The 27,188-nt window shown below is 38.7% G+C and overlaps 1 protein-coding gene across 8 annotated transcripts in view; it reads left to right on the top strand.

Annotated features, from left to right (window-relative positions):
• ENOX1 (ecto-NOX disulfide-thiol exchanger 1) overlaps positions 1–27,188 on the top strand; it is a 356,510-nt gene that overhangs the window by 290,741 nt on the left and 38,581 nt on the right. For all 8 annotated transcript variants that reach the window (XM_036381515.2, XM_054518593.1, XM_036381505.2 and 5 more), the window contains 2 exons: positions 1,647–1,764; positions 22,438–22,622. In XM_036381515.2, coding sequence (XP_036237408.1) covers positions 1,647–1,764; positions 22,438–22,622 — 303 coding nt within the window. The remainder of the gene's footprint in view (positions 1–1,646; positions 1,765–22,437; positions 22,623–27,188) is intronic.

Raw genomic sequence — 27,188 nt, 5'->3', positions numbered from 1 at the left:
CTAGCTAAATCCATGTATTTTGGAAATGCCTGTTTTTCAGATATGAAATGTGATGTAAACAAACCAAATAGTATATTTTATTTAAATTGTATCTTCTAACCATGATATTATCTGCTGATTTGCTTAATTACTTGATCACCTTCCAGTTTTTTCCTGAATTTAGAAAAGCTTTGCTAGAAACCCAAGGCAAAGAAAAGACTCATACACATAGACCTTCTCCATAGAAAATCATTGACACTGCTGATAATGTAGACACTGATACATCAAGAACATTTGTCCACTAATGAGGGAGTAAATGTAAGAGGATGTCTGCTCATATATGCAGTATCCTTCCCCAGGAAAATGTGCAGGGGGCCTTTTCCACTAAGGAATTCAGAAATGGCTTGCCAGGTTCTTCCAGAGATGCTTCTGGTTTGACAATTTAGCCTTTTAATTTTTTTTTTTTTCATTTGAAATTATTCCCCTGTAAAACACCCACTAATTAGGTTCCTTGCCTTTGCTGGGATAAATGAGCACAGATACATTTTTCAGAATATTTGAGATCTGCTGATAAACCAAGAATACAGCTGAAGAGAAACGCCTTCCCTTTTTTTCACGCAGCCCCGCTCTGACAGATTATTGTTAATTGCACAGAGCTGTTGTCGGACTCCTCAATGCTGTCTCCTCCTTCCACACGACTCTCCCTTGTTTCAAAGATTTCAAACCACCTCTTTGGGAATTAAGCTCTTTGTTGGCAGAAAAATTAGCTGTCTGCGGGTGGACAAAGCCTACACTAATCACAGTGCAGCATCCCCATGTTACACCTGACAGGATTATTAGGACAAAATAGAGTCCTCTCAATCTTCCCAGTGCTGCCATTAAAAAGGCAGCCGCTACGCCCGCGCCAGCTTTTCTGCCCAGAACAAAGACCGTCTAGACTCCTACAAAGCCCGCGTGCCTTCTGATCCTCTTCCTGGTGACATGTGCAGGGGCTGCCTGCCTGCCCTTGCAGCGGTCACCCAGAGACCGAGCTGTCCCTGCTGCCACTGCTTTTGGATCAAGATGCAAGGATTTGCAGGCCAGCATTGTGGGACTGGGTCTTTTAAATCCAAGGCAATCTGGGCATAGGGACAGAGGGTGAGATTCCTTTGACAAATAAATACACAGCTCTTCATCTGCACTCCGCTCCCTTTGCAACCAGCAGAGAGAACGAGGCACTTTAAGGGTGCCTTTTAGCTAATACAACTTTGTGTGTTGGAGACACCTACATTTGGCCAAATGAATCATACCCCAAGTGGCAGAGGGAAGCAAGAATTAGCTAGCCCTTAAGCAAGCTGACAGTCTCTTTATCAGTCTGCTTTATACACCAGTTTGAAGTATTATCCCTGCTGTTAAAACATTCTTCCTATGTTTAGCAGGCCTAAAGATCACTAAACAGGGAATGTCATTCTTTCTCTTGTTTTCCCTGTTACCTTTGATAAACTCAGTTCTTTCACAGGAATAATTCCCTGTGCTTCTGTTTTTATAAATATTCATACACAAATAAATATGATTACAATGATAAACTATGTATAATTAAAATCAGATCAGTATTTAAAACAGGTACTAAATAATGCATAATAACTTTATGGAAGTTAATACTGACAAAAGGTAATTTTGGCTTTTAGGAGCTCCGAAATGCTCACAGTGAACAGCTCATGGGAATCCGCCGGGAAGAGGAGATGGAAATGTCCGATGATGACAGTGGTGACAATCCCACTAAAAAGCTGAGAGTAGATGATTCAGGTAAATATATGCAAGTGTTGTTTTAGTAAAAGCAAACAAAAACTTACATATGAGAAGTGACATTTTAATAACTGATTATATAAGACAGCATCTTATTTTAAACCCTCATAAATTAGTTATTTGAATGATGCAAGCTGTCTCAAGGAGATGTCTGTCACCTGCTGTGTTTATAATGATGAAAATTCTCCAGTTCTGCCCTTGGCTGGAAGCATTATGTTTCCTTACTGCACTCTCTTCAGCTTTGCATGACAGCATTTCATTCCATGGTAGAAACAATGTTTTATTATATGAGACCAGTTCAAGTTATGCTTTGGTCAGTATTCTCTAAGCTGTACCTTTCTTCCTTTCTTACCTTATAGACATAATCTCTAATGTCTATAAGAAACAGCATTTCAACTGTGGGGCTTTTTTGGTTGCATACTGCCCTTTTAGGGGTACCTATTTCACAGTGTGGTACTGCATTCTGCATGAGTTAGACACTCATTAGATGGCTATCCTGAGTCCAAGAACAAGGGTGCATGTAATGTGAATAAGAAAAACAGCTTTTTCAGCCTTCTACAAATACTCTGCTATCCAGGATGGACACCAAGAGGTGGCTCAGAAGCTGCCAGAGTTACTAACTGGTAACATGATCTGGATGTATGCATTCCTCTATTTCTTGGCATTGGCTAATGATTTTTGAATTGCTAACAAGGGTTTGCTTGTTTAGACACTCATATAAAGAATGAAATTTTCAGGAGCTGAAGCCAAAGCATGACTAGAAACTGCCAGGCAACAGTGAACTTTCAGAAAAATAAAGAAGGAAGGAGTAATATGGAAATAAACTGAGAGTCTCCACTAGGGTAATGCTGATCTAGTCCTTTTCATGCAGGCACCATAGTAAGAAAGGAAAGAATTTCATCCACTCAATGATTTCAAGTCTTTGTATGCCAGTCAAAAGGTGTGAATTCAAACTTACAGAAAGAAGAACTCCTTGGCTCCTTCTGTGACAAGATACTGTGTGAGGTTGAAGGGCCTCAGAAGTAAAGACCAAAGGAAGGAATGTCATTCTAGCACAGAAATTTTTACTCTGACATCTCTCTTGAGGGGAGATTTAATATTTTTCCTGGAAGAAAAACACAACAATAAAACCCGTAAAGGGCAGCCTTAATTTTTGCTAGGCTTATTTTTTTATTTTTATTTTCTAGATGCCATTAACAGAGCGTTTGAAGCTGGGAGAGTGGGTTGTTGCAGACCAGGAATTGCTAGAAATCAGCAATTTTTATCACTATCTAATCATTTTACATTGACTGTGTCCGCTCTCATGGAGAAAAGTCATTAGAACTAACAACAGGAAGGTAGAGCCAGAAATACATATAGCCTGCATGCCAGAAGAGATGCAGGAATGTTTTGAACTGCAATACTTACCAATTCAGCAGGTTTAACATATGCATGCTTAGGGCAGAGCTGGTCATTCATTTTATAACACCACAGATAGGAAAGTATGTTTGATTTTCATGCAGGAAAAAAGACATTACTGTCAAAAGTTTTACTATCTGAGATTTCTACAGTATTCCTATCACAAACAATTTCATGTTATTTGTATTGTTACAATGTGGGCACTTGAGCAAACTCAGTAATGTGCTGCATTCTAAATCAAAATTTAGGAATATGAACCCACTTGAGTACGTGTCCATCATTGTTTGTTGCACCATTCATCATCCTCTTAAACTCAGTGGAGTTGATCCATCCTGCTGCATACATAGTCATCCAGTTCTCAAATTAATGTTCTTTCAACACTACACTCTGGTTAAAGCAAGTGCATTTGGTTCTTCTGTCAATGACAATAGAGGGAACTTGGAATTAAACCAAAAGAGCTATCGTGTATAAAACATTGGTAAACGAAAATAAACTGAAAAAGTACTTTTATATTAGGTACTTTTGTTATTCTTATGTACAGAAATGTGATTCTTCTTTCCTTCTTCTGATGTTTTTTAAAATTACTATTTGTGTTAGCTGCCTTCTCTTTTTTTTTTTCCTCTCTAAGTACATCATTCCAGAACCACCACTTTATCTCACTGGAGTGGCTATTTGTATTCACAGTAACTTCTGTTGTATGAAGAATGTCTTTAAAGAGTCTTTTGTCACAAAGAAACCATCTTGCACAGTAAGAAAACATTGTCACTTTCTTCATTTTTAACCCCTTTTTAAAAAAAAAAAATTCCTAAGAACTTTCTTGGGAAGAGCAAGACTTGAATAACATGAAGCTCTTGTGCCTCTTCAATTCAAGGACAGCATGCACACATAAAGTTTTAAAAGTCTAAACCCAAAAGTAGCTGAAGCAATGAGACATGATTAATTGATTTGTATGGTTCCAGAGCTCTGCAATGCGTGTTCTGCCACTCCAACAATTTTCTTGAGGACATTATTTTTCAGCCTGCCCTTTTCGACAGCGTGAGCAAGACTGCTGGGAAGTTACAGCCCCAAAGCTGTAATAAGTGGCAGAGATTCCCTCAGGCTTCAACACCCGTGTCAGGTCTTTTTTTCAGTGGCCCACCTGGTTAAGTCACTGCTAGTACAAAAAGGCTTAATTAATTCAACAATTTAGAATGGGTTCTAAGACCTCATTCTGTCTCAGTAAAGCACAGTTTCAGGAATCTCCCAGCATAATTTCTTCTTTCCTAGAAGAAAACACACTGAGTGCATCACATCTTCTCACAGCTAGGTAGTTAGAATGAAAACTTTCCTCTAGGATATCTGAAGATAAACCTATTAATCACCCTGAGAAAAAGAGGATGGATTCCAGCCCCAGCATTTGAAAACATACTGCAACACATCTAAGCCCTGAGACTGTGAAGAAGTACTTCTGTGCTCGAATCCTTGTCCAGAGTTGCTGGACTTGGGGTTTCAGAGTGTTGTGGTTTGACCTAGCTGGCAACTAAGTATGACTCAGCTGCTTGCTCACTCCCCCAGCCCAGTGCAACGGGGAGGAGAATCAGAAAAAAAAGTATTAAATTGTGGGATAATAATAATAATATTAGTAATAATAATAATAATTGAACAAAATATAATGATGATGATGATGATAATGGTAATAGTAGTAGTAGTAGAAATGATGATGAAAAGGAGAGAGAGATGGAAATAAAATCTGAGAGAAAGAAGTGATGCACAATTTTCACCACCCTCTGAGTGATGCCTACCTTGTCTCCAGCATTAATTTACTCCTCCTGGCCCAGTTTATATACTGAGCATACTCACAGCTCTGTGATATGGAATACCCCTCTGGCTAATTTGGGTCACCTGTCCCAGCCATGCCCCCTCCAGCTTCTTGCACACCTCCTCACTAGCAGGGCATGGGGAACTGACAAGTCCTTGGTTTAGAGAAAGCACTATTTAGCAGCAACTAAAATATCAGTGTGTTAACATCAATCTTCTCATACTAAATCCAAAACACAGCACTGTGCCAGCTGCTAGGAAGGAAATTGACTCTATCCCAGCTGCAAACAGGACAGGGAGGAATGTTACAGGTGGCTGACACCCTAGAGCACAATAACATCTGGGGATGAATAAGCTGTTAACTAAGAATAGTTTACATTTTTCTTCAAGGCATGCCACATATTAAGTCATGCAAGAGATCAAATCATGGTGAGTGTTAGAAACCAACCTTTGTTTGGGAAAATTGGTCTTGCAACATTCAGAAGAGCTCTACATGGACTTGTTGCAAAGTGTGTCACTCATTCTAGACTCAAATCCTCTTCTTTCATCTGCAAATTGTGCTCCTGCTAGCTATTCATGAACTTGATTTATTGATATCAGTGACTCAGTGGCAGAACTGGAATGAGAACTGGCATCTCCGATCTCCTAAACCTGTCTTCCACCCCGTAGTCAACATTGCAGGCCTGGGCCACTGCGCCCTGCACATAGACCTGCTAATCCAGGTGTTTTACAGGTCATTCTCCCCAGGCCTAGTCAGTGCCCTACTCTATTCTGCAAGCTGAATCTTCAAGGAAAAGGAAAGCTTCACTACTTGTTTTTTAGTTAGAGATCATCTCAAACTTCTGCAAGGATAGCCTGAAGAACCCCCTAGGGTATCCAGTAAGTTGGTTCAACTGTCACAAGTGCCTAATGTATAGGAAATTCTCCTCACCGTTTCACAGACTAAAAGTCATTTGCATTCCAGGGAAAGCTGGGAAAAGGCTGGCCTGAGACTGAGTGAATCTTCAGTCATGGGACTGGCATTTTTCCCCCTCCACAAAATTCAGCACCTAAACAGTGATTTTTCTGCAATGTGGATTTTGGAGTTTGAAAGAGACAAGAGGATTGCTGAAGTAAAGCTGGAAGATTGCTATGAAAAAAAATTAATGATGATTGGCAACTCAGTTAATATATTTGAAAGTCAAGACGCAGCTACTGGAGCATTAGCTCAAGGGAGAAAAAAGAGATTCAACGCTGGAGTCTAGAGGATATACAAAAATCTTCAGAATGATCAGGATTTATGGATGCTTCCTCTCCCACCTGCTGGCACAGGGAGTAAGGAACCACATGTAAAAGCCTCAAAAGTGATTTTAAGAATTAGTAAAGATGTGTTTTGTAAAGAAGAACTGAAGTTTGGTTTATGCCTGCAAGACACCTGTTATTTTACTGTAAGGGGAGGTGGATTAATCTTTTGCTTTTGCAGTACACAGCAACATGCCATTAATTCTAGCAACTCCAACTTCAGCTAGAGACTGGAGCTGGTGCTGCAGAAAGGAGTGAAATGCATTGGGCTTGGAGAGGGGTGCAGGAAAGATAGCTGTGTGATTAAGGTGTTTGACTGGGATCTCGGAGCTCTATGCCAAATCCCAGCTCTGCTACATATCCCCTGCCTGGACTAATCAATGAATTTGTATTATCTCAGTTCTCTAGTATCAAATGGAGACAATGGTTCTTCCCTTCATTCTGACACTACCTGTCCACACAGATAATAAGTTTCTTGGAATAGGCCTCCTTCCAGCTCAACAGAATTGCAATAGACTATACACTGGACCCCTGGAGGATTTCACCACCATTGTACAACCTCTGATGAAGTAGCTTAATAACATCTCAGAGGCTGTGTGCAAATAACAAATTGCAAGTTGTGTAATGCAAGCCCAGTTTGAACTTGTAAGATTGGTGCTGCTTCGCAAGTTAGGGAGGACATCCTCCTTTGCAGCATTTTCAAACATACCTAAAGTAGGTGCCAAACTTAAACACTGAAGTTGGATCTTTAATGCTGTCCTGAACTGATCTGTCCTGTTTGCAGCATCAGCTATGTCACTTGCTGTAAGAGACAGGCTGAATAGTGGGCAGTCCATCTCACAGAAGTGTATAAGTCCTTGTATTTAGTATTTGAAAATCCCATCCCGGTCCACACAGCATAAAACAGGCTTTGGGATATTGTTTACAAGTCTGTCTTGAAAGTTGCAAGCCTGGCAAGTCTTCAAGGAAAGCCTGAAACAACACCAAAGTGATCTGTGTCATGCTTATTCATCTTTTCTCTGCAATTCAATCCTCTTTTTGCTTTCTCTAAGGCTTTTATGAATGCAGTGATACACATATGGAACAGGAACTGTGGTTTATAGGTGGATTAAACTGGTAGGAAAGCTTTATATTGTTAAAACTTTGAATAGAAATCACCAAGCCCCAGCTGTGTGGAGCTGAGCTTTGGTTTTCCTTTGTTTCCAACTAAACAAGTGTCACAGCAGATCTCATGTCAGGTCTTCTTCCTCCTGATCTCAAAGATCAGATAATTTTCCCTGCCTTTCTTGTAAGACTAACCTTTTGGGTATATGGGAGATTTTGTTTCAAACAAAAGTCTGATTTATTTTTCTGTCATTACTCTCCATCCCATAGCTTTTCGGCATCAGATTTTATTGGTATTTAACAAACCCATTATTTTCCAACTGTCCTTTAAAACACTTATCGATAAACATATTGTAAAATAACAAAATGTATTTACTTTAGAAATTAATGGGCTAGCATTACTTTTTATTCCTTAAATTAAGTGGTACCATTTCAAAGCCATAAGCAGCTGGTATCATAAGCAGCCCTGCAGTGATAAACAAATAAACCCTGTCAACAGATGCCACCAACCTGGTTTTAGAAGCATTCTCAAAGAAAAGAACATATTTAAAATATGGGGCTCTGAATTGTCACTGTAGTGGCACAGTCCCCTCTCTGACCACAGAAGACAGCTGAACAACCCTTTTGGGCTCTGTGAGCAGAGTAACTTCCCTTGGAATGGAAATGCTCTGGGCACAGCAGACAATCAGCTTTGCTCCCTGGAACCATCAGGGGTGATCACTAGAAAGCAGCACAAGATGATTACTTCCTCTGTGCTGGGAAAAGTCTGCTCTAGTGTCTTTCACAGCATGCCAGTTCAGAGCTGTTATCATCAGGCAGGCTCCAATTTTGCGCCATAAAATGCAGTCCATATTTCCCACAGCTTTTACAAAAATAGGCTGAAGTTCAGGACGCATGTAGGCAGGGGCCTAATTTTATGCCCCTGGTTTTAAGTCCATTTGCCTCTAATAATGCTTCTTGTGCAGCTGAATTTAGCAGAAAAGTCTTGATGAATCAGGGCTGAATGTAGTTCCCTGGGGAATAAAGACAGCCTTGTCCTGTCCCAGGTACTGGGCCAATGCCCCTAGGTCACGTACAACACACAGGCTGCGGGATGGAGGTCTCTGCTGGTCCTGTGGATGCAGCAGTTAAGGGGTTAATCTAACTTCCAAATTTTGAAAGGCATTTTCCTAATATGGGATGTAGGAGAATGTCCTGTTTACTACAAAACAAGTCTGTTGTGCTTTGATGCTTTTCCACTGCTAGAAATACTATTATCTCGATCACAATTTATCAAGTTTTCTGGGTATTTCATACTGATAAGGTTTTATGCAGGATCATTACATATGAGAATAGATTTAATCCTGTTTTTAGTAAGCTTTAAGGACACTGAGGGATTATTTATGTAATAAGATGCAAAGTTGCTATGGAAAACGCTATAGCAACCTAACATCTTCACAAAACCAAGCAGCCACTTTTGACAGCAGTCTAAATTTACATTTATTTTAGTGCTATTTTATTGACATTCTTAGTGTCTCCTTTTGACAGCATGTTAAAATATGTTTTGCATTCATGCTAGAACAAAATTAACAGCATGTTGTTGGAATGAAGATGATGCTTATAATTCTTGGAGATAATTTTAGCATATTTCATTTTGTGTAAATAGCATTAAAATAATAGCGAAAAGATGCTCAGGTGCATCCCATCTATTTGTAATTGAGAAAACAATGTACATTGAAAGTAATATTTTACAAGTCAGTGAAAACTAAACTGCTTTTATTAGCTTCATATTGGAACGGAAATATTTTTAAGAAAAAAATGATTTTGTTATTAGAATTTATTTCAAATCCTATATCTTTTATTATAACTTTCTCAGTTCAGGATACAGGCTATAATTTTTCATTAGGTTTCATAAAACAGGGCATCATTTCTAATATGTAAACTTACAGTTTGATAGGGGATTGCCCTATTTAAATGGGACTTTTCTAAAACATAGATAAAAATACACATTGCCCCTCAAGAGGTTAAATAAAAAGGGAAAGAATAAACAAACACAAAGTGATGAAACAGTCTGAACTCTGTCCTCTGCTTATTGCAGTTAATAATGAAACTCTCATTGAATTCAATGGGAGCAGAAGCAAGCTCTGTATATTGATTTTCTTCATCCCCATCCATTAAGAGTCCTGAAGTGCAGCTGTAACATTGTTGAAGTGGGATGTTGGCAGCAAAATCAATAAAAGACAATATTAGAACATATGCTGTTTTCAACTTCCTCACAATCTGATATAGCTTGTATTAGCATTCTTCTCCAAATAACATTTCATGCTTTCTATAAAGTGACCTTCCTTACAGTGCCCTCTCCAATATAAAAACTTCTGTGCTTTTTCTTTCATATTTAGCCTTCAAGAGAGTGAGCCCTATTTATAACAGTGAAGGTGGTTGATTCTGAACAGAGCACAAAGAACAAATTCCTTCAAGAGTGGCTTTAGCCTAAATGATATTTCTGACCTCCAATGAAAGATCATTTCTATTAGTGTTTAAACTGAGATCTAGGGGTTACATTTTCTTAATCACACTGCCCTTCGTGCCTTCTTGTTTTTAGAAGCCCTTTTCACCCTGGCACATTAGAGAAACTAAAGATATTGCTTGAGGTGGAGATTTAGGTGCCTTCTTACCTGCCCTTATTTCCAAGAATCATCAGCCATTGCCAGCATGTCAGAGGAGATAATGATCAGAAAGCAGAGTCTTTTCCAATGTCAGTTTCTAAGGTCATAATTGCAGATTTGGGGATTGGTTTTATGTCATGAGACATGCAAGGGTGGCTGAAGCTTCTAAAGCATTAAAAGCTTCCTTTTCAAAGCATGAATCTTCTACTTTCTCACATGTCCAGCCGACTGACTGCCAGTCTGTGATGTGGTTTCATGCCAGGAGATGCAAACACACCCAGCAGAGTTCCTGCTTGAAGCTTTGGAGCTACAGAAATCCCCAAAATACTTCTAGTTAGTGATGCTGTTTTACTTTGGTGAATGAATCTTAGATTCAGAGGAGTTTCACAACATCCTGCTCTTGTTTTGGATAAAGGCCATCTCAAGAAAATAAGCTTCTTACTAATGACTAATATCCATAGTATAGCATTTTCATGACATGTATATTGTGGGATTTGATTCATAAATTTGAAAGCCATGTGGATTCAAAGCTGCTTGGAGGTGAGTGATCTTCTTTCAGTCTTATTTGGGTTCAGATTCATGGAGAAGAGAAGAGAGAAGAGAAGAGAAGAGAAGAGAAGAGAAGAGAAGAGAAGAGAAGAGAAGAGAAGAGAAGAGAAGAGAAGAGAAGAGAAGAGAAGAGAAGAGAAGAGAAGAGAAGAGAAGAGAAGAGAAGAGAACTGTCCTCAAGGATGTGAAATGAAAGACTGAAGAACTAGATACTGCACCATTTTATCCAGTTCTCTGATGGTTCCAGTGTGTGACTCCTTGAACACCAGCATGCAGAAAGGTGGTTTGTTTTGTTGGTCATCGTTTTTGGTATTGTTTTGTTTTTAAATTAGGATTTTTATTGGGTTTTTTGTTGTTTGTTTGCCTTTCAGTGGGCAAAATAATTTGCACCTTTTGTTTATTTATCCAGCCCTCCAAATATTTGATGCATTGCAAGTTTTATCAGGTGCAAGAACTGTGCAAGCATATCTTTACAGCACTTGGATCAAGTGATTGCTGGGCTGCTTTTGCAACAGCCAAGAGCCCACCACAGATGTCAACTAGGTACCTCTCTGGAGGTACTTGGGTGGTTGCTAGTTCCTAACACCACTTCCTTCATTGCTTCTTTGTCATGTGTCAGATGCAGGCTATCTTCCTGCATCTTCCTGCCTCTTAAATTTGTCTGGAGACTAGAGAGCATTTTTAACAGTCAAGGAAGAACATTATAAAAAGCAATAACTCTCTCTATGTTGTTCTGATATAGTCATCTGTCTCATAATGTTTTGTTGAAAGATTTTGAGATGTCTGTGCTGTAAAACCTTGATCCTACAAACTACTCCCTGCTGGTTGGAGGTTTTGCACTCACATTCTGCTCAACACCTGCAGATAAAATGTCCTAAGTCGTGGCTTACTCAGAAAATCTGGTACAAGGACTATTTCACACTTATCTCTTCAAAGCTACACACTCTCTGCAAATTTCAATAAAATGTCTATTTCTGAAAGACCTGGAAGTACCTAACTAAGCTCTGTAGAACCCTGTTATCTGCAAGTTTGCAACATTTTATTTTTCAGAAGCTGAGAAAATACCTGCTAAACATGTTAAATTGTGGAAACGCACAGAGGCATCTATTTACGTACGCTGAATATTCTGGAAGCCGAAAGAGGGGAGAAAAGGAGGTTTGGGTTTTCAGATCCAGCTCTTCTGAACACCCTTCCATTCACATAAGAGATAAATTGCTCAAGAAATTGTGTCTGAATGTGAGGGTCAAAAATTACCAGCTTCATGTCATCATTTGCTTATGCCTTCTAAGGCATAAAGGGGTAAAAATGTACTCCCATTTAAAATCCATTTTTATCTAAGGCAAAAGTAACTGAGCAAGTATTTCAGTATTATGCATGATTTTAAAAGAAAAATTAACTCAGCCCGCTAATCCACCACAAGGTTAGAGAGATAGCTGGATAAATGCTCTCCAGCAATTGAAGGTGCAATGGAATTTTGTTCAAAAGTGGTTTATCCTCACATTTATAGAAAGCGCTTTACATTTATGAACAAAATTTGCCTGTTATAAACCATACCAATTCAAATCACCATAGTAATTTAAACCCCTCATATCAGCCCTTTCTTCACTAATGAATGACAAATTAAGCGATTCACATGCACACTGTCAAGTTTGTTTCAAAGTAACAATGGCATTTTCTTCATAAATCCTACAGATTTTTTTCAAGTTCTCACAGTGGTGTTGAGCCTGAATGCAATTCCTAGTTCAAATGCCAACAGCAGTGATGTCTGTAAATGCCAGTGCTGATTGTTTAAATCTGAGTAAAAATATAAAAGGCACTTTGACTTCTAAGGAGCAACCATCAGTGACCGACTTACATGGAGGTTTACCTGAATACAATAATCCTTGAATATCCTAAGTGATTTATGTATCACATGTACATGCATGCATACAATACCTTTGTGCAACAAATATAAGATTATGTAACATATGTGAAACACTCAGCTTCATCAGCATCTCTTCTGCTATGCAGAGTTCATGTCTGTACCCTCAGCTGCAAAGCACCAGTAGTACAAGCAGCATTTTCCATTACTGGTGTGGGAGTCAGTCATCAATGCCAGGTGGTATCTCCCCAGAAACCAGCACTTTTCTTATTTTCTTCATTCCTTCACCCTTGAGACTAAAATTTCCTCTGTTCATTTTTAGTATTACATGAATACAATAATTTTTTAAATATTGATTAGAGGAAGAAGCCACTTCTTTGCTAGCATCTTTAAAGAACAGTATCTGTAAAAGTAACAGTCCTTTTTCTCAATTATGAAAAAACCAGTAGAACCATTAAAAGAGATGTATTGTTTGATTGATCGTATTTAACTGAGGCAGCACTTACTGGTAAACACAAAGTATCAGAAAAATTCACCTCATCACAAACCAGATACACTAATAAGATGTTAAGTGGCTTTTTGTGAATTTTCAAAATATCTGAGAATTGCTACTATTTTTGATCAAAGTTTATACTGCATTTTACTATGATGGCTTTCTTCCTAACCAACTCAATCGAAGTCCATCCACCAGAGATGTCTGTGCAGAGCCACATCTTCTCTTTCCTGTCTCCCCTTATGCATATGCCAAGTCAGCTGGTATTGGTGCATATCATGGCTGGCGGTAGAAGAAATGCAACCCAAAATGTAGAGGAAGAAAGGGCCCTTTGCTTTAAAGAGGTAACCTGCAGAAACAGGTCTCCATGGGCCAGATTAACTAGCAACTGTCAAAATATCATTTAGAAGTTATGTAAGGTTCCTGTTCTCCAAAGAGATGCTGTCAAGTAAAATAAACCTAAAATGTGTCAGGCTTTGATATTATTTGTAACAACGTGATCTCTTCCAAATTCCAAATATTCATTTCAGTAATGTGATGTGACATCTTAGTAGGAAAAGTCCAAAATGCTTAATGCTGCAATTTACCTGGGACAGATCTGGGTAACAGGGGACTAGAGAATGTGCTGCAAAATAAGTATGAGTGAGGGAAGAGAGAAACATCTGGTCGTGTCAGGCAAGTGGGAATTACAAATGAGCAAATAGATGGACTCACGCATTTAGAGCTGGAGATGAACTGAACAGAACAAGTGCAAAGGTAAAAGAGAGGAGGGTACAAAGAGAGGGGTAGGAAGATTGGCTAAAAGTGGAAAATTTTTCTTGCATCCTTGCAGCCGTTTGGAGAAAGTTGGGTCACTGTTCAAGTGGGTTTTCTGCAGCCATGAGGTCCAGATCCCAAACTGATCACTGGAGTCAATGATCACTAGTAAGACTGTAGCAAGTAGTCTACATCTTTATTCCTTGGACTGGCTAAAACAGCTAGATTAAGTAGTCTTGTAAGTGTTTTTAATTAAAACGCAGTTTGTTAGATCATGATTAAAAAGGAAGAGCCAATACTGATCCACCGTCTAGAAAGTTTGGAACTTCGAGATACTTAAACCAGTGGTTTTCAGTTAATGATCTCTCTAGGCCTTTAAATAAAATGTAAGATATCATGGGGGTCATCATAACGCCACAGAAGTTGGCAGCACTGCTCTCTGGGGCATTCTTAGTCCTCTGTAGAGCCAGCATTTGGCTATGACTTTTTGTTACTAGTCCCAGCTGGGCAATAATAGGTCCTCCCTTTCCCTGCACTTTCTGTGGTATTTGCAAAGAGATGTGCTTCATTACACAAGAAATAACAAGCCTTCATAAATTACTGGTGAGCCACAGGTGTAGTAAAACTAGGAAAGAGCACTGATATTGCTGATGTCTGCTAAGCAGGGAGAAATTTCGTAAACTGAGAAAAATCTCTCTTCAGAGAAACACTTTGGTTTCTCAAATGTGTCGAAGTCTGTCCTGAATGGGATGAATAAAATTGCAATTATTGGACTCATAGAATCATAGCTTGGCTTGTGTTGGAAGGGGCCTTAAATATCATCTAGTTCCAACATGGCCTTACACACTGCCAAGGGATGGAGCATCCACAGCTTCTCAGGGCAACCCATGCCAGTGCCTCAATATCCTCGCAGCAAGGAATTTCTTCCTAATATCTAATCTAGACCTGCCCTCAGTTTGAAGCTATTCCTCCTTATCCCCTCGCTACATGCCCTTGTAAATAGTCATACTCCAGCTTTCTTAGAGGCTCCCTTCATTTAATTTCTTTTTTTTCCCTTTTCTTTCTTTCTTTCTTTCTTTCTTTCTTTCTTTCTTTCTTTCTTTCTTTCTTTCTTTCTTTCTTTCTTTCTTTCTTTCTTTCTTTCTTTCTTTCTTTCTTTCTTTCTTTCTTTCTTTCTTTCTTTCTTTCTTTCTTCCTTCCTTCCTTCCTTCCTTCCTTCCTTCCTTCCTTCCTTCCTTCCTTTCCTTTCCTTTCCTTTCCTTTCCTTTCCTTTCCTTTCCTTTCCTTTCCTTTCCTTTCCTTTCCTTTCCTTTCCTTTCCTTTCCTTTCCTTTCCTTTCCTTTCCTTTCCTTTCCTTTCCTTTCCTTTCCTTTCCTTTCCTTTCCTTTCCTTTCCTTTCCTTTCCTTTCCTTTCCTTTCCTTTCCTTTCCTTTCCTTTCCTTTCCTTTCCTTTCCTTTTTTTCCCGCATCCTTCCATTTACCAATCGTTTGCCACCAAGTTTTATGTGAATAGGAAGCCTGAAAATAATTCTCATGATTATTCAATTTGAACATCTGGTATCATCATGAATGTAACTGGTGTAATGAGCTTCTCTGCATTGAACATTGGCTGCATTGTAAGGAAAGGACTTTCAAGCAACTGCACCTGAATTAAACAGGTTTCACAAAAGAGTACATCGCCCTCCCGGTGTGCAGGGCCTAACTAACATTAATGACAATAAACCCTTCTCATATAGGATAATTAGTGCCCTCAGAGTTTAAATTTGCAGATACCGAGGCATTCAAATGAAGTGTGCTTAGCACTTGAAAATAATGTGGAAATTTCTTCATTGTTTGATTGCATTATGTCTAAAGGGGGAAAGAAAATACTGTTCATAGCTAGGTTAGCTTGTAATTGCTCCAAGTTATGTATTTTTATGCCATGCAAATTTTGTTTCTAGAGTTTATTCATGATACTTCACTGGCTATTTTCAAGCTGTAAGCAAAATGTGTTTTTAAAAGAAAAAACTCAAGTGGCATAGTGTATTTTTGCAGGAATGAGGGAGAACTATGGAACAGGTATTTTTTAAAGAATGCATTATAGGAAGAAGGCTGCTTTTAACTGCTTATATCAGATATATTTCAATGCACTTGTCATTGACATCTGAGCACTATGATGCCTTGAGAGGCTACCTAGAAGAGAGGCTAGACAGTGTTAAAGTAGGTATTTATTAAAAGGCCCTCAAAGGATACACCTTGGGCAGTGCAAGAGCCCAGCCGTGGCTCCACCCAAGATGGATGCTGGGTCCCGAGTTTTCACACTTTTATAACTTTTGGTCCATTTACATAATGGGGTTAATTGTCCAATTACAGCTTCAGGTTGTGAAGTCCCATCCTCCCAGACTGCTCTCCTCAGTTCACTGTTGTTTACACTTTTTGGGCCTGAAGCTCCAACAGTGTCCTGGTTCTCAGGCTGGATAAGGATTGTTTTGTCTAAACTGTGAAGAGAACTTGCTAGCACTTCACATGAAGTTCAGAGTTATGTACTAATGCAGTACAGAATATGAAAAATATCAAAGCTAAAACTTAAGGCATCACTATGCTGGTGATCAGATATTTGGTAAGTGTCCATAAAGAAAAGCAAGTGTTCTCTGGGAACTCAAGACTATGGACCAAAACTTCTTTAGACATTGGATGACTCAGAATCCTGATGTTGTGAAATGGGCTCAAGAAGATGCCTCAAAGCGACAAAAGTGTACTTGTCAAGTCTTCTTCTTTCAGAAAGCTTCTTGTAGAATACAGAGAGAAGGATCAGCTTGGTGCTGGAGATGTTGGTTATCACCTGTAAAGCTGCTCTGCGTGTCCCTTCACCTCAGAGGTCATGCAGCTTGCCATCTGTAGTGAGGGCTGTGCCTTCCTTCCCACCACCTTGCTCAGCTCCTCCAAACTTGACCTTCCCACACATCCCAAAGTGTGGGACTACTGACTGACACACACACCCTGCCACTGAGTGATCATAATGGGACCCTCAGACTCTAGCACAAAATTAAATTTGCAGTGAGCTGGAGCGCCAAGCACAGCCTTAGAGGGTAAAAATGAATGAGGGTCCACTGGTCCTATCTAGTTATAATAGAATTACAGAATGGTTTAGACTGGAAAGGACCTTCATGATCCTCTAGTTACAATTTCCCTGCCATGAGCAGGGCTGCCACCCACTGCATCTCCTATGACCATCCAAACTGTACTTCTGCAAAGACTATCTTCCTTACTAATGAAAAATGCCATTACTGTATAACTTACCCTGTTTTCAACAGCATCAAAACACAGTTCATGTCCTTCCAGATCCTCCAGAAACATTTTTCCTTGCTGATTTTCCCCTGCTTGTACTGCTTCACAGTTCACCTATTTGAAAAACAAGCAGGCTAGCTAGAGGCCAGGGATAACTTCTGTTGTTTGTATTTATAGTTGTGAACTTTGTGTCCTTATTTTTCTCCAGTCACATTTGTTCAGTCCCTCAAGCTGAAAACTCTTTGAAGAAGTTTCTGTGTCTTGCAAGATGGCTTTTTTGACATTGCAAATGCTCTGCAATGGGAGTGATGAAACAAATTACCTTAATACCCATTATTTTGACATGTTTTGATGCTTCTCTTTTTGCTGTTATCAAAAGGAACATTATATCATTTAAACCCTCATTTTCAAGTCAGGAAATCAGGATAATGGTTTTAGTAGAACTCAAAAGGCAGGAAGGTTTGGGAGTAGGCTCTTTGTCTGTTTTCATCTGCCTCTCTATATCAATACATCAGCTACAGTTCAAAAACACTGAAAAATTCTGCTGGTTAGCCCAAAGTCTGGACAAACATCACAGAAGTTGTGAGATTTATGATCTATTTCTGAACAAATATAGAAGAATCTATTGGAAATATAAACTGTAGAAGTTCTGCTAGGAGGACGTATAGAAAATCTTTAAATTTACAGGCAGGTTTTCTGTTATTATTTTTAGTGTTTGTCATTTGTTTTTCAGATACTGCCTTCAGATTTCTTCAGGCTCTTGAGATAACCTACTGCTTATGCTTTTCAACTCAGTATGTCCTCAGTATGCAAATTAGTAGACTGTCATTAGCATTAATTGAAATGTTATTAGGGCATCATCTAATGAGAAATCCACAATGCGGGTGTGCACTAGTAGAAATGATAGAAAATTATGAATTCTCCCTAATGTCCTTAATAAATAAATGCATTTGGAGATGTGGGGTGTTAACTTTATTTCCTGGCCACTATGACATGATGTGGGTCATGAAATAGTACAATTACCCTGTATCACCTGTGAGGACTTCCTCAGCTTTGGCTCCTATGGACTTTGATATGTATTAGGTTAAATGCGGTCTCGAGTACCAGCTGAAAGTGAAAAGATCAGTGCAGGTCAGAAAGAAGACACTTTCCTAACTATCCAAGGTAGACACCCTAGAAAAAGAAATTGCTTGCTTCTTCTGAGACATCCATCAGTGAATATGTCCTTAGATTTCAGTGGATTTCTAATCAGCCAGTCATTTCTTGTATTAAGAGGGTGCCTTTTTGATTTGGATCTAGTCTGGATCCACTAAATGGAGTCTATTTTGCCGCTAAGGCTGTGCCAAATTGTATACAGCACTTCTGCCTAGCACAAAGAAATCACACTAACCTCTTGGAAGTCTTTGAAATATCAGTGCAAAGGTTTCCCCCACGTATATATGCCTAATCTTCATTCAGCTGCTTCTCTGAGGCTGGCAGGTATCATTTTGCATCCCTCAGTGAAAATGCTGTAAAGAGAATATTGAGCTGTTTTCCAGCTGTGTTTGTTTAGGTAGGAATATTTTCTTCTACTTGCAGCACAGGCAGCTATTTGGGATTGTTGTCAGTTTTCTTTTGATATAGATTCCTTGTATATAGTTCTTCTGTAAATGTTTTCAGCATTCACTGTCTTTTATCCAAATATTTTTTTTTAGTGTGCCTCACAGAGGGATTTTGTAGATGAGTATCTGAACTACCAAATGTAAAATTGCTTGAGATGAGAAGAACAAAATTTTTTTCAACTAAAACGACATTCATTAGCTTTGCAATGAACTCTTAGCAAAAATTTATGCAAAATTTGAAAAAAATTACTTTTTAAAATGCAGATTCTCTTTCCTCCAAAATTTTCCTCTATTTTTGATTTAATATTCAATCAAGTGCCTCTTTCTATATCCTATATAGATATATATAAAATAATAATATATAATATATTAATGTAATATTAATATTAATATCATATTAATATTAATCTATAATATATTAATATTATATTAATATTATATTAATATATAATGTATATAATAATATATATAATAAATATATAATAAATCACATATCATTATATATAATGGTTATAAATGAAATGTAATTTTAAAGAAATTATAGGATGTTTTTAGAATAGAATAGATGTTTTGCTTGGAATAAAAAGAGACATTGAGATGAATTCAGAGTTATTTTAATCTTGGTGCACTAAAACATAAATATCTTAAAATTATAGTTATATTAGGTCAACAGAAAGAATGTGTCTGATTTTGTTTAAAACAGTTACGCAGTGTTGAATGAGCTGGACACCCTGAGGTCTGTCAGATGTCTTCCTTTTGTCTTATTCTCCTTTTCTCTTAAGCATTCTATCCATACATGTTAGGAACCAACTATTTGCAGCTTTAAATTAAATAGCAAAGTATATAAAAATTAGTTAATGTCATATCATTTATGGACTCTTATCTATAATTAATTCATTTAAAAGCTTGTGTACATGTAATACTGTTACACTGTTAGTATATGTGTTGCATCTTCCTTATTTAAGAACATATTTCTGCCTTGGACCCTGTTGCTATTTGCTCTACTATGAGTGGTTAGGATGATCACCCAAGTGTATAATAAGGTTGATAAGGCTCTGTACACCTGAGGGAATCCTGCCTATCAGAAATGTATCTCTCTGTATTCTTGTTGTCTCATTTTAGGTGGTTTGGGATGTTTTCATTTTGTCTTAAAATAGATTGCAACATCTTCCAGGCACAGCCTTTGTCTTCTGGTGTGCAGAAAACAGCAGGGCCAACCTCAAATGGAACTTCTTGGTAGCACTGCAATGTAATTATTGTTATACAGGTTTTAATATTACATGTTACATATAATTTTTTAAGTAAGGATATAATAGCATTCAAAGGTGCATCTTTTTTTTTTTGAACAGTAAAAACCTGCATTGCATTCCTACAGGATAAATAAACAGTTACCTTCATTCCTCCTATGTTTTGTGACTTGTTTCATTGGGATTAGTTATTTTTAAACTCTAATAGGTTCATCACATAAAGGTTACTTCCTTTTGTGAGATGTTGTGGCCCTTTTCATTTCTCCTATTTTGCTGACCCTGTAGCAGACATCTCTTACTGTCTGTAGCCCCACTTAATAGCCTGAACTCACCTAGGAGTACAGAAAGGAGAGGAAGTTCTCCAATTAGGCTGTAGTGAGGCACAGAAAACAGTCAAGCAGCCTTTCCAGATAAGCCTCAGCTCGATCTGGGTCAGAGCCCACATTTGAGAGGGGGAATACACAGGCCTCACGTCCCCACTTGTGCAGCAGCTCTCAGAAGTTTTTTGAGAGCCGGAATAGATGATGAGCAGCAGGTGAACTGCTGCTCCCGAGTCGCTGTGGAAACTTGAGTACATCTCTGATGGTCTCTGTTCCTGTTCTCAGGGAGCTGAAGGGTAGGCAGTTTCTTGCTGGAATTTAGTGTTACATTAAAAAAAAAACAAACAAAAGGCATAAATTTTGTGAGAGTCTAATTGGTAGAAGTAAGAGATTACAAATGACAGAGAGACTTTTCACCAGGGGCTGCAGTGACAAGGCAAGGGGAAACAGTTATAAAATGAAAAATGGTAGGTTTAGATTGGATGCAAGGAAGAAATATTTTAGGATCAGGATGGTGAGACCATTGCACAAGTTGTACTAAATCATCTTTAGATGTTCATTCTAACACAAACTATTTAATTTTGACTTGATATTTTTTTGGACTGATGTTTCTGTTTGCTTGGCCTCATGTTTATTTTTTAATCCTTTCTTTTATTATAGCTTGTTGGCTTTTACAAAAATAAAAACTGAAAAAAGTACTTCATCCTCTTATTTGCCCATTGGACTCATCAGTGCAATTTCTTGAGGGTAAATTTTGTCATGGGAGGATGATTGCATGCTTTTCAGAACAATTTAATTTGATGTAACAATACTGTAACTCTTGCTAAATCTTGCAGAGATTCTGTAAAATATCCAAATTAAGCACAGTAACCAATCCGTGTCTGTATTTGAATAGTAGCTGACTGTACTTTATTTTGAATAATGCATTTGCACTACTTTAAAATTAGCAAAAATTATCTGAAATTAAGGTAGATTTTTCCTACTGAAGATAAAACATTTTTATTGCTAATGAAATATTGTGACATTCTACCTAATTGCTGGTATAATTTCACAAATGTGCTGAATCATGTTATCATGGGGAAAAGGGGACTCTATCTACAGAAGGTCTAGTCAAGAGGTGCCTAGTATTAAATGGAGTTAATATGCAATTTCATATCATTTGGATTTTAACCATACTACTGTTGTAGGTGGGCAAAAAAATTCTGTGATACGAAGCCTGAAATCATTTAATCAGGAATGTAAATCAGTTATGTGGTTCAGTTACCAAATGTTCATAGAACCGGCCATAGTAGATTGTTGTTTTTTAATTACAGCTGCTCTGTAATGTTGTTGTGTCACCAGGTTCCAAGAAAGACAATAGCATGGTATGGCAGTTTGCTGTGCCAAATGACCACCGCTCCTGCCAAATATAAATACTACCAGGAGTGGGTTCTTCTATAGGATGATAGCCACATCCCTAATTAATGAATGCCACCTTTCCCTATATGTATTTATGTTCAGATCATTTGTTTAAATAATGTTCCTACTACATGCTTTATAGCCTTCTGCCTTTTGCTACACAAATTTTAGCTTATATTGCAAACTGTGCAAGTCATTTGGCAAATGTAATTTCCATCCCTGCATACTAATCGATTTCTTCGCAAACACCTGCTATCAGTTATGATAATAAAAATGCCATTCTAAATTGAAAAGGGGCCAAATGGAGCTTCCTAAGGAAATGACTTAAGTGTCTTTCAATGCCTTTAATGTAGTAATGTTCTTGTAGTGCCAACACTTTTTTCAGCATTTGCATTTTATATAATTTTTTTCTATTACATCATTTTTCTGTCTAAATGGTTCCTCATAACTGTTGCTGGGAAGTAGTTCATAGCAAGGCTGGAGAAAAATTTCTGTGTTTCCTCTCTCATGGGACTAAATCCAGCAACTCTGCATTGGGAAAATTCCTTAGCACAGACCTGATTGGAACATCTGGCCATTGTGCAAGTATAAATACTAAATGGCTGTATCCCTATAACATCACTGGGAAAACGTTGTAAAGTTGGTGAGTGCCTTGCCCTTGGACTGCATGCCAGTTTCTACCTAAAATATAAGCCTAAATTTAGCAGCCAGATTGCAAGTAGCATTTGAATTATCCAGGGTCACTTTATGGCTTCTTCCATCCCAGGAAATAACCTTCCAGCAACAATCCTTGCCAGAACCTAATCATTTTCAGCTCTGCTGGGTCTTGTCTCAGCTCCGAAATGTCTCACTGGCGTTCAGCTGTAGTGCCATCTCTCCAGACAATGTCCTCTGTATTATTTGAAAAGAAATAACCCATTTCACTGATTTTTTTTCACATTTTCATTTTCTCTTAGCCCTAGCCGCCCAAGCATATGCGCTAAAGGAGGAGAATGATAGTCTCCGATGGCAGCTGGATGCTTACAGGAATGAAGTGGAGCTCCTGAAGCAGGAGAAAGGACAGCTCTTTCGAACAGAGGAAAGCCTTACGAAGGACCAGCAGCTGCAGTTCCTACAGCAGACAATGCAAGGCATGCAGCAGGTATTGCTAAGGAAGAAAAGAAAAGGTCTTCTATTTTAGAATAGTCATGCCATGGGGCTCTGCTGTACTCAAGACTATTCATTAGGGTCCTGATTTCTTTTCAGAAAATCACAGGGACTTAGATGGGGGGAAAGGGAGGAGAGTTTGGGAATATATTTAGGCATAGTCATTTTAGGAATTCATAAACTGCAAATCCATTGATCATTCAAGAAAATTCTTTATGCATTTGCTAGTTATGAGCAAATTGCTCTGTTTCTCTTCTCACTTATTCCATCTGGCCCTGGTATTGCACAGAAATGTTTTTAAAATTGTCTAATGCATCATAATCAATGCTCTGTGGTGTTTTCATTTGCACTCATCTGCATCTTTTTTTCTGCTATTGTTTGAGAATGACTGAGACATCAGCGTGTCCAGACTACTCTCCTTAACTTGCAAATTGCTAGCAACATCAGTGCTATTTCCTGAGGTGTTATCATTTATGCTGACCCATGGATGCAACCTTTTCATTCAGACAGTTTTTAAGTGGTTTAGTGCAGCAAAAAAGCTTTTTCTCTGACACCAGTCAACGAGAAACTGCACAATCTCCCTGCAGGGGCAAAGGGTGTCAGTTTATCATAATTATTATCCCTTATTTGTTAGTGTGCTGCTGACACTGTGCTGGGTAGCCTTGGCAAGCACATCCAGACTGCTCCCACTGCGTTGTGTGACGTGTCCACTGACACATGAGCAGCCCTCACCCAGCGTGCCTGTGTGCAGCATCTTCCCTGCCCAGGCACTTGTGTCCAGCTGGTAGGTGACAGACCACAAGGGCAGTGGCTCAGCACAGCGCTGGGCTGTGCTCCCAGCTGGAGTGGAGCTTCTCAGCCTGGCACCGCAGAGGTTAAGTTTGCTTCCTTCATCTGTAGCACCGCTCACACTCCTCTCTCACCCCTGGTTATTAGATTCCAGAAGGGGACAAGTTGTAGCCACTTCCAGACTGTACTAAGCTGCTTTTGTGTGGCAAAACCCAGGAGATATTAATTTACAAATGAGCTGCCTTGTTGGGTTAGGAATTGCAAGGCTGTCCTGGTGCCCATCGAATCCAGCAAGTCTGCCAATCCCTGCTAAAACCCAATAACAGAGCACAAGGCAACCCTACACACATATTGATTTCAACACAAGCCCCTTTAAGCCTGCAAATTTTTACAAAATCAGGGTGATTTATTGTATGGTGGAATAATTCTGACCAAAATATTTTAAAAGTTGAAAATAAGTAATTGATAATTCAGGAATGAAATCTTTCCCAGACTTCAGAATTAAGTCATTACTCAGAAATACTTAAGGTTTCTGTATACTTTAGATAAGCTTGAGGTCTGTTCATGATCTTATCCTTATATAAATGGATACTTAAATATCACTGGTTTTAATAAATTTAACACCATATGTAAAGATTGTGCTGTATTTAATCCTGGTGTTAATTCTCCATTAAAATTAATGAAAAATAGGCATAAAATACTACTAAATAAAAATTCTGGAGCCCTAGCACCCATTTGGCACTATTATAATTTTCTGTCTGGGGTCTGGATGAAGTATAATCAAGTCTGTAGAATATAAATAGATTTTTATTGAACTTCAAGCAAATGCTAATAATGCAAATCAATAACGCAGAGTTACTGACATATCTCTCTGTTCAGCTGGCCATGGACACTGCAGTCCCTGCTCCTCTGAGAGTTCCTGTGTTCGTGACAGTTTTGCTGTGAGGTTCTCAATTTTTCTAGTTTGCAATCTCAGGGTCAGACCTACTTGCTCCCAATGGGATATAATTAGAGATGGCCCAAGGAGCTGGAGAAGACACTGCAGATAATCCAGTCTGACAATATGCTGAGGAGAGCAGCAACACAGAAGCACGGGAGGTGAAGTTCAGAATATTTGGTGGGAAATTATCAGTCAGTTAAGCAGCTGGATGATGATTTTGGATTTCAGTAATTAGCCACACTCATGACATCTCATAACCTTTGTGATTTTCATGCAGTTAATGTATGAATATGTAGAAATAAAGCTTTGATTTAGGTAGACTCAGTTTTATCTCAGCTTGGTTTTGTCAGTGTTGAGAGATGACAACCTTAGCTGAAATCCACCAGTGTAGCAGGTGCTCAGCATCTATGGAAATCAGTCTCACTATGAAATATTAAATATATATCCAGGACTTGCGTATAAATAATTTAACAAGAAGACCTGTATTCCCTTTTATCCTTTTGTATATATTAAAATTAATTTCAGACAAGGTAAACTGAATGCCACTGAATTCCTGATCCCTTCATATATGTCAGCATTGAAAAACATATTTCTCCTTCTTCTTTTCTCCTCATTCTCCCCTATTTTTTCATACACTTCTTCGAACTCTGAAAACTAGAGAACAAGTGATTTGAACTGCAGCCTGAAAAGCAGATTTATCTGAGAAAAATTAGATGCATTTTCAGAATCAAGACATTTTTTGTAAACATATTTGGTGCCAAACAATAGCAAATAACACACCACCGATGTATTTTTAATGTACTTCTACCATCTGGATGTTTTTCAGGATTCTTCCCTGTGTTTGCAGGACTGATGAAATGAATGTTTATTTTTCTCTTCCATCACTCCCACTGATCTAAAGTAACATCAGGAAAATCACACAGATGTTTGCTTGTGAAGTGTACCTTATGGGCAGTAGTAGCAACCTCCTTATTTGCTGTGTCTAAAAAAAGAAAATCCTTTGGACTAATGACATTGAACTTAGGGGGTTTCAGTCAACTTCCTCCATAAAACTGTGTCACAGTTTAATTTCATACCCACTGTGAGATCTCAAACAAATGGAAATAATGTCTTGTATCCATGGTAACAAATGAGATACACTTTACCTGATTTTGAGATGGAAATTGAATTAACTTGTCACTGCTGCATAGGTGGTATTGCCTTCAATTTATTTCTATATGAGAACACACATACCAAGACGATCACTTTTTGAATGGCTCTTTTTCCAGCAGTGTTTGGTATGCTCTAAAAAAAGTCTGTGATCACAAGAAAGGATGTTTTAGTTGTAACTATTTTTGCAACACTTCACAGCACAGCTGTAAGAATTTTTTTAATCTTGCCTCTCTGTCTGAAATGTTTCATCAGATACATGACTATAGGTAATGCAGAAAATATCACCTAGTAGTGTTGCTTAATGGTTGAAATCATAAGCCTCAATTTTCAGTGGGTATATAATTTCTCCAAATTTTAACCATTTAGTTTTAGCATATTGCATGTGGAACAGCAAGCAGAATTCTTTTGAAAAATATCCTCAACATAATCTTTCAGCCATTCCAAGAACAAAGCATGAAAAATATACTTTCATAGTACATTGTCCATCAAATATAATTCTTGAAGAAATGTACTTGCCACCTTTATTTGCCACCTTGCTTTGAAACCAAGGTTCAGAATTTAACAGTGAGTCTCTATTGAATTAATGATGTGGTTCCCAGATCCTTTATACAATCTGTCTGAAACTGATAGTCTTAGCAAGCCTTTGAAAAAATGTCAGTTTTCCACAAAGAAGATGACACTCATTAGGATGTGTTCGAGTAAATTTTAGATTGTTACTGGTCATCCAGGATTGTGGCTCATGAACCACTTCAGTGAAATGTTTTAAGCCTCAGGTTAATCCTGAGTCTACAGAGCACATGCCCTTTAGCATGACTCTAATATAACAAGTTAGCTCTACCTTTTTTTGTCAGGCTTAACTGGCCAAGGTGTGGGGCCATGCTTGTACAGCTGTGCTGATTCCTGAACTGGTACATTTGCCAATGGGCTGGTAATTTTGCATGGTGCTTCACCGCATCATGTAAATGTAGGATAATGTTCTTTCCTCTCATAACTCCCCGAGCACGATGGGCTGAATTTAGCTCCTGCAGGCAAGGGTGTCATCCACAAATCCCCATTTAAACTGTGCTCCATAAATGTTATGTCCAGGAAATGTATACTAGTGCCTACAATTCTGCTATTGCACATGCTGAGATGTGCCGATTAAGAGGCACCTCATTGCCCCCATCCCCTGAGGGGCCTGAATCACTGGCTGGGCTTGGGATCATACTGTTAACACAGAGTGACAGCACAGGCTCCCCTTTGCTGGCAGGGGTGCATTAAAGCCCAACCACGGGGTTATTGCAGCAGCAGGGGATGCGCCACAGTGCCTCTCTTAAAATTAGTGCTCAAGCTGGAAAGCCAGAACAAAGGGAACAGTCGTGTGTGGTGGGTGTAGGGCTGACAGAAGGGCTGATACACTGCTGGGAGTGCCACCAACTCAGCTCAGCATGTCTCAGCAGGAGACTGAACATATTCTGGCCCTGCTGATGACCCACATGGGTGTCACTCTGATGCAGTGTGATAAGAGTCCACTTTTGTCTTTTCTTCTTTTTCTCCCTGGACAATACCAAAACCTGAATTGCAATGCAGATTGTGAACCTGAGCGCTCAGAAGTCAGGAGCTGCCAGAACCACTGCCTGTGCGTTTTGCTTTGTATACATCAGAGACCCTTCCCCATTTGGTGCTGCAGCAGAGAGTGCA

The sequence above is a fragment of the Molothrus ater genome, chromosome 2 (assembly GCF_012460135.2).
Source record: "Molothrus ater isolate BHLD 08-10-18 breed brown headed cowbird chromosome 2, BPBGC_Mater_1.1, whole genome shotgun sequence".
Lineage (NCBI taxonomy): Eukaryota > Metazoa > Chordata > Aves > Passeriformes > Icteridae > Molothrus > Molothrus ater.
Note: the sequence above shows the minus strand (reverse complement) of the source record. Positions and strands in the feature narration are given on the sequence as shown.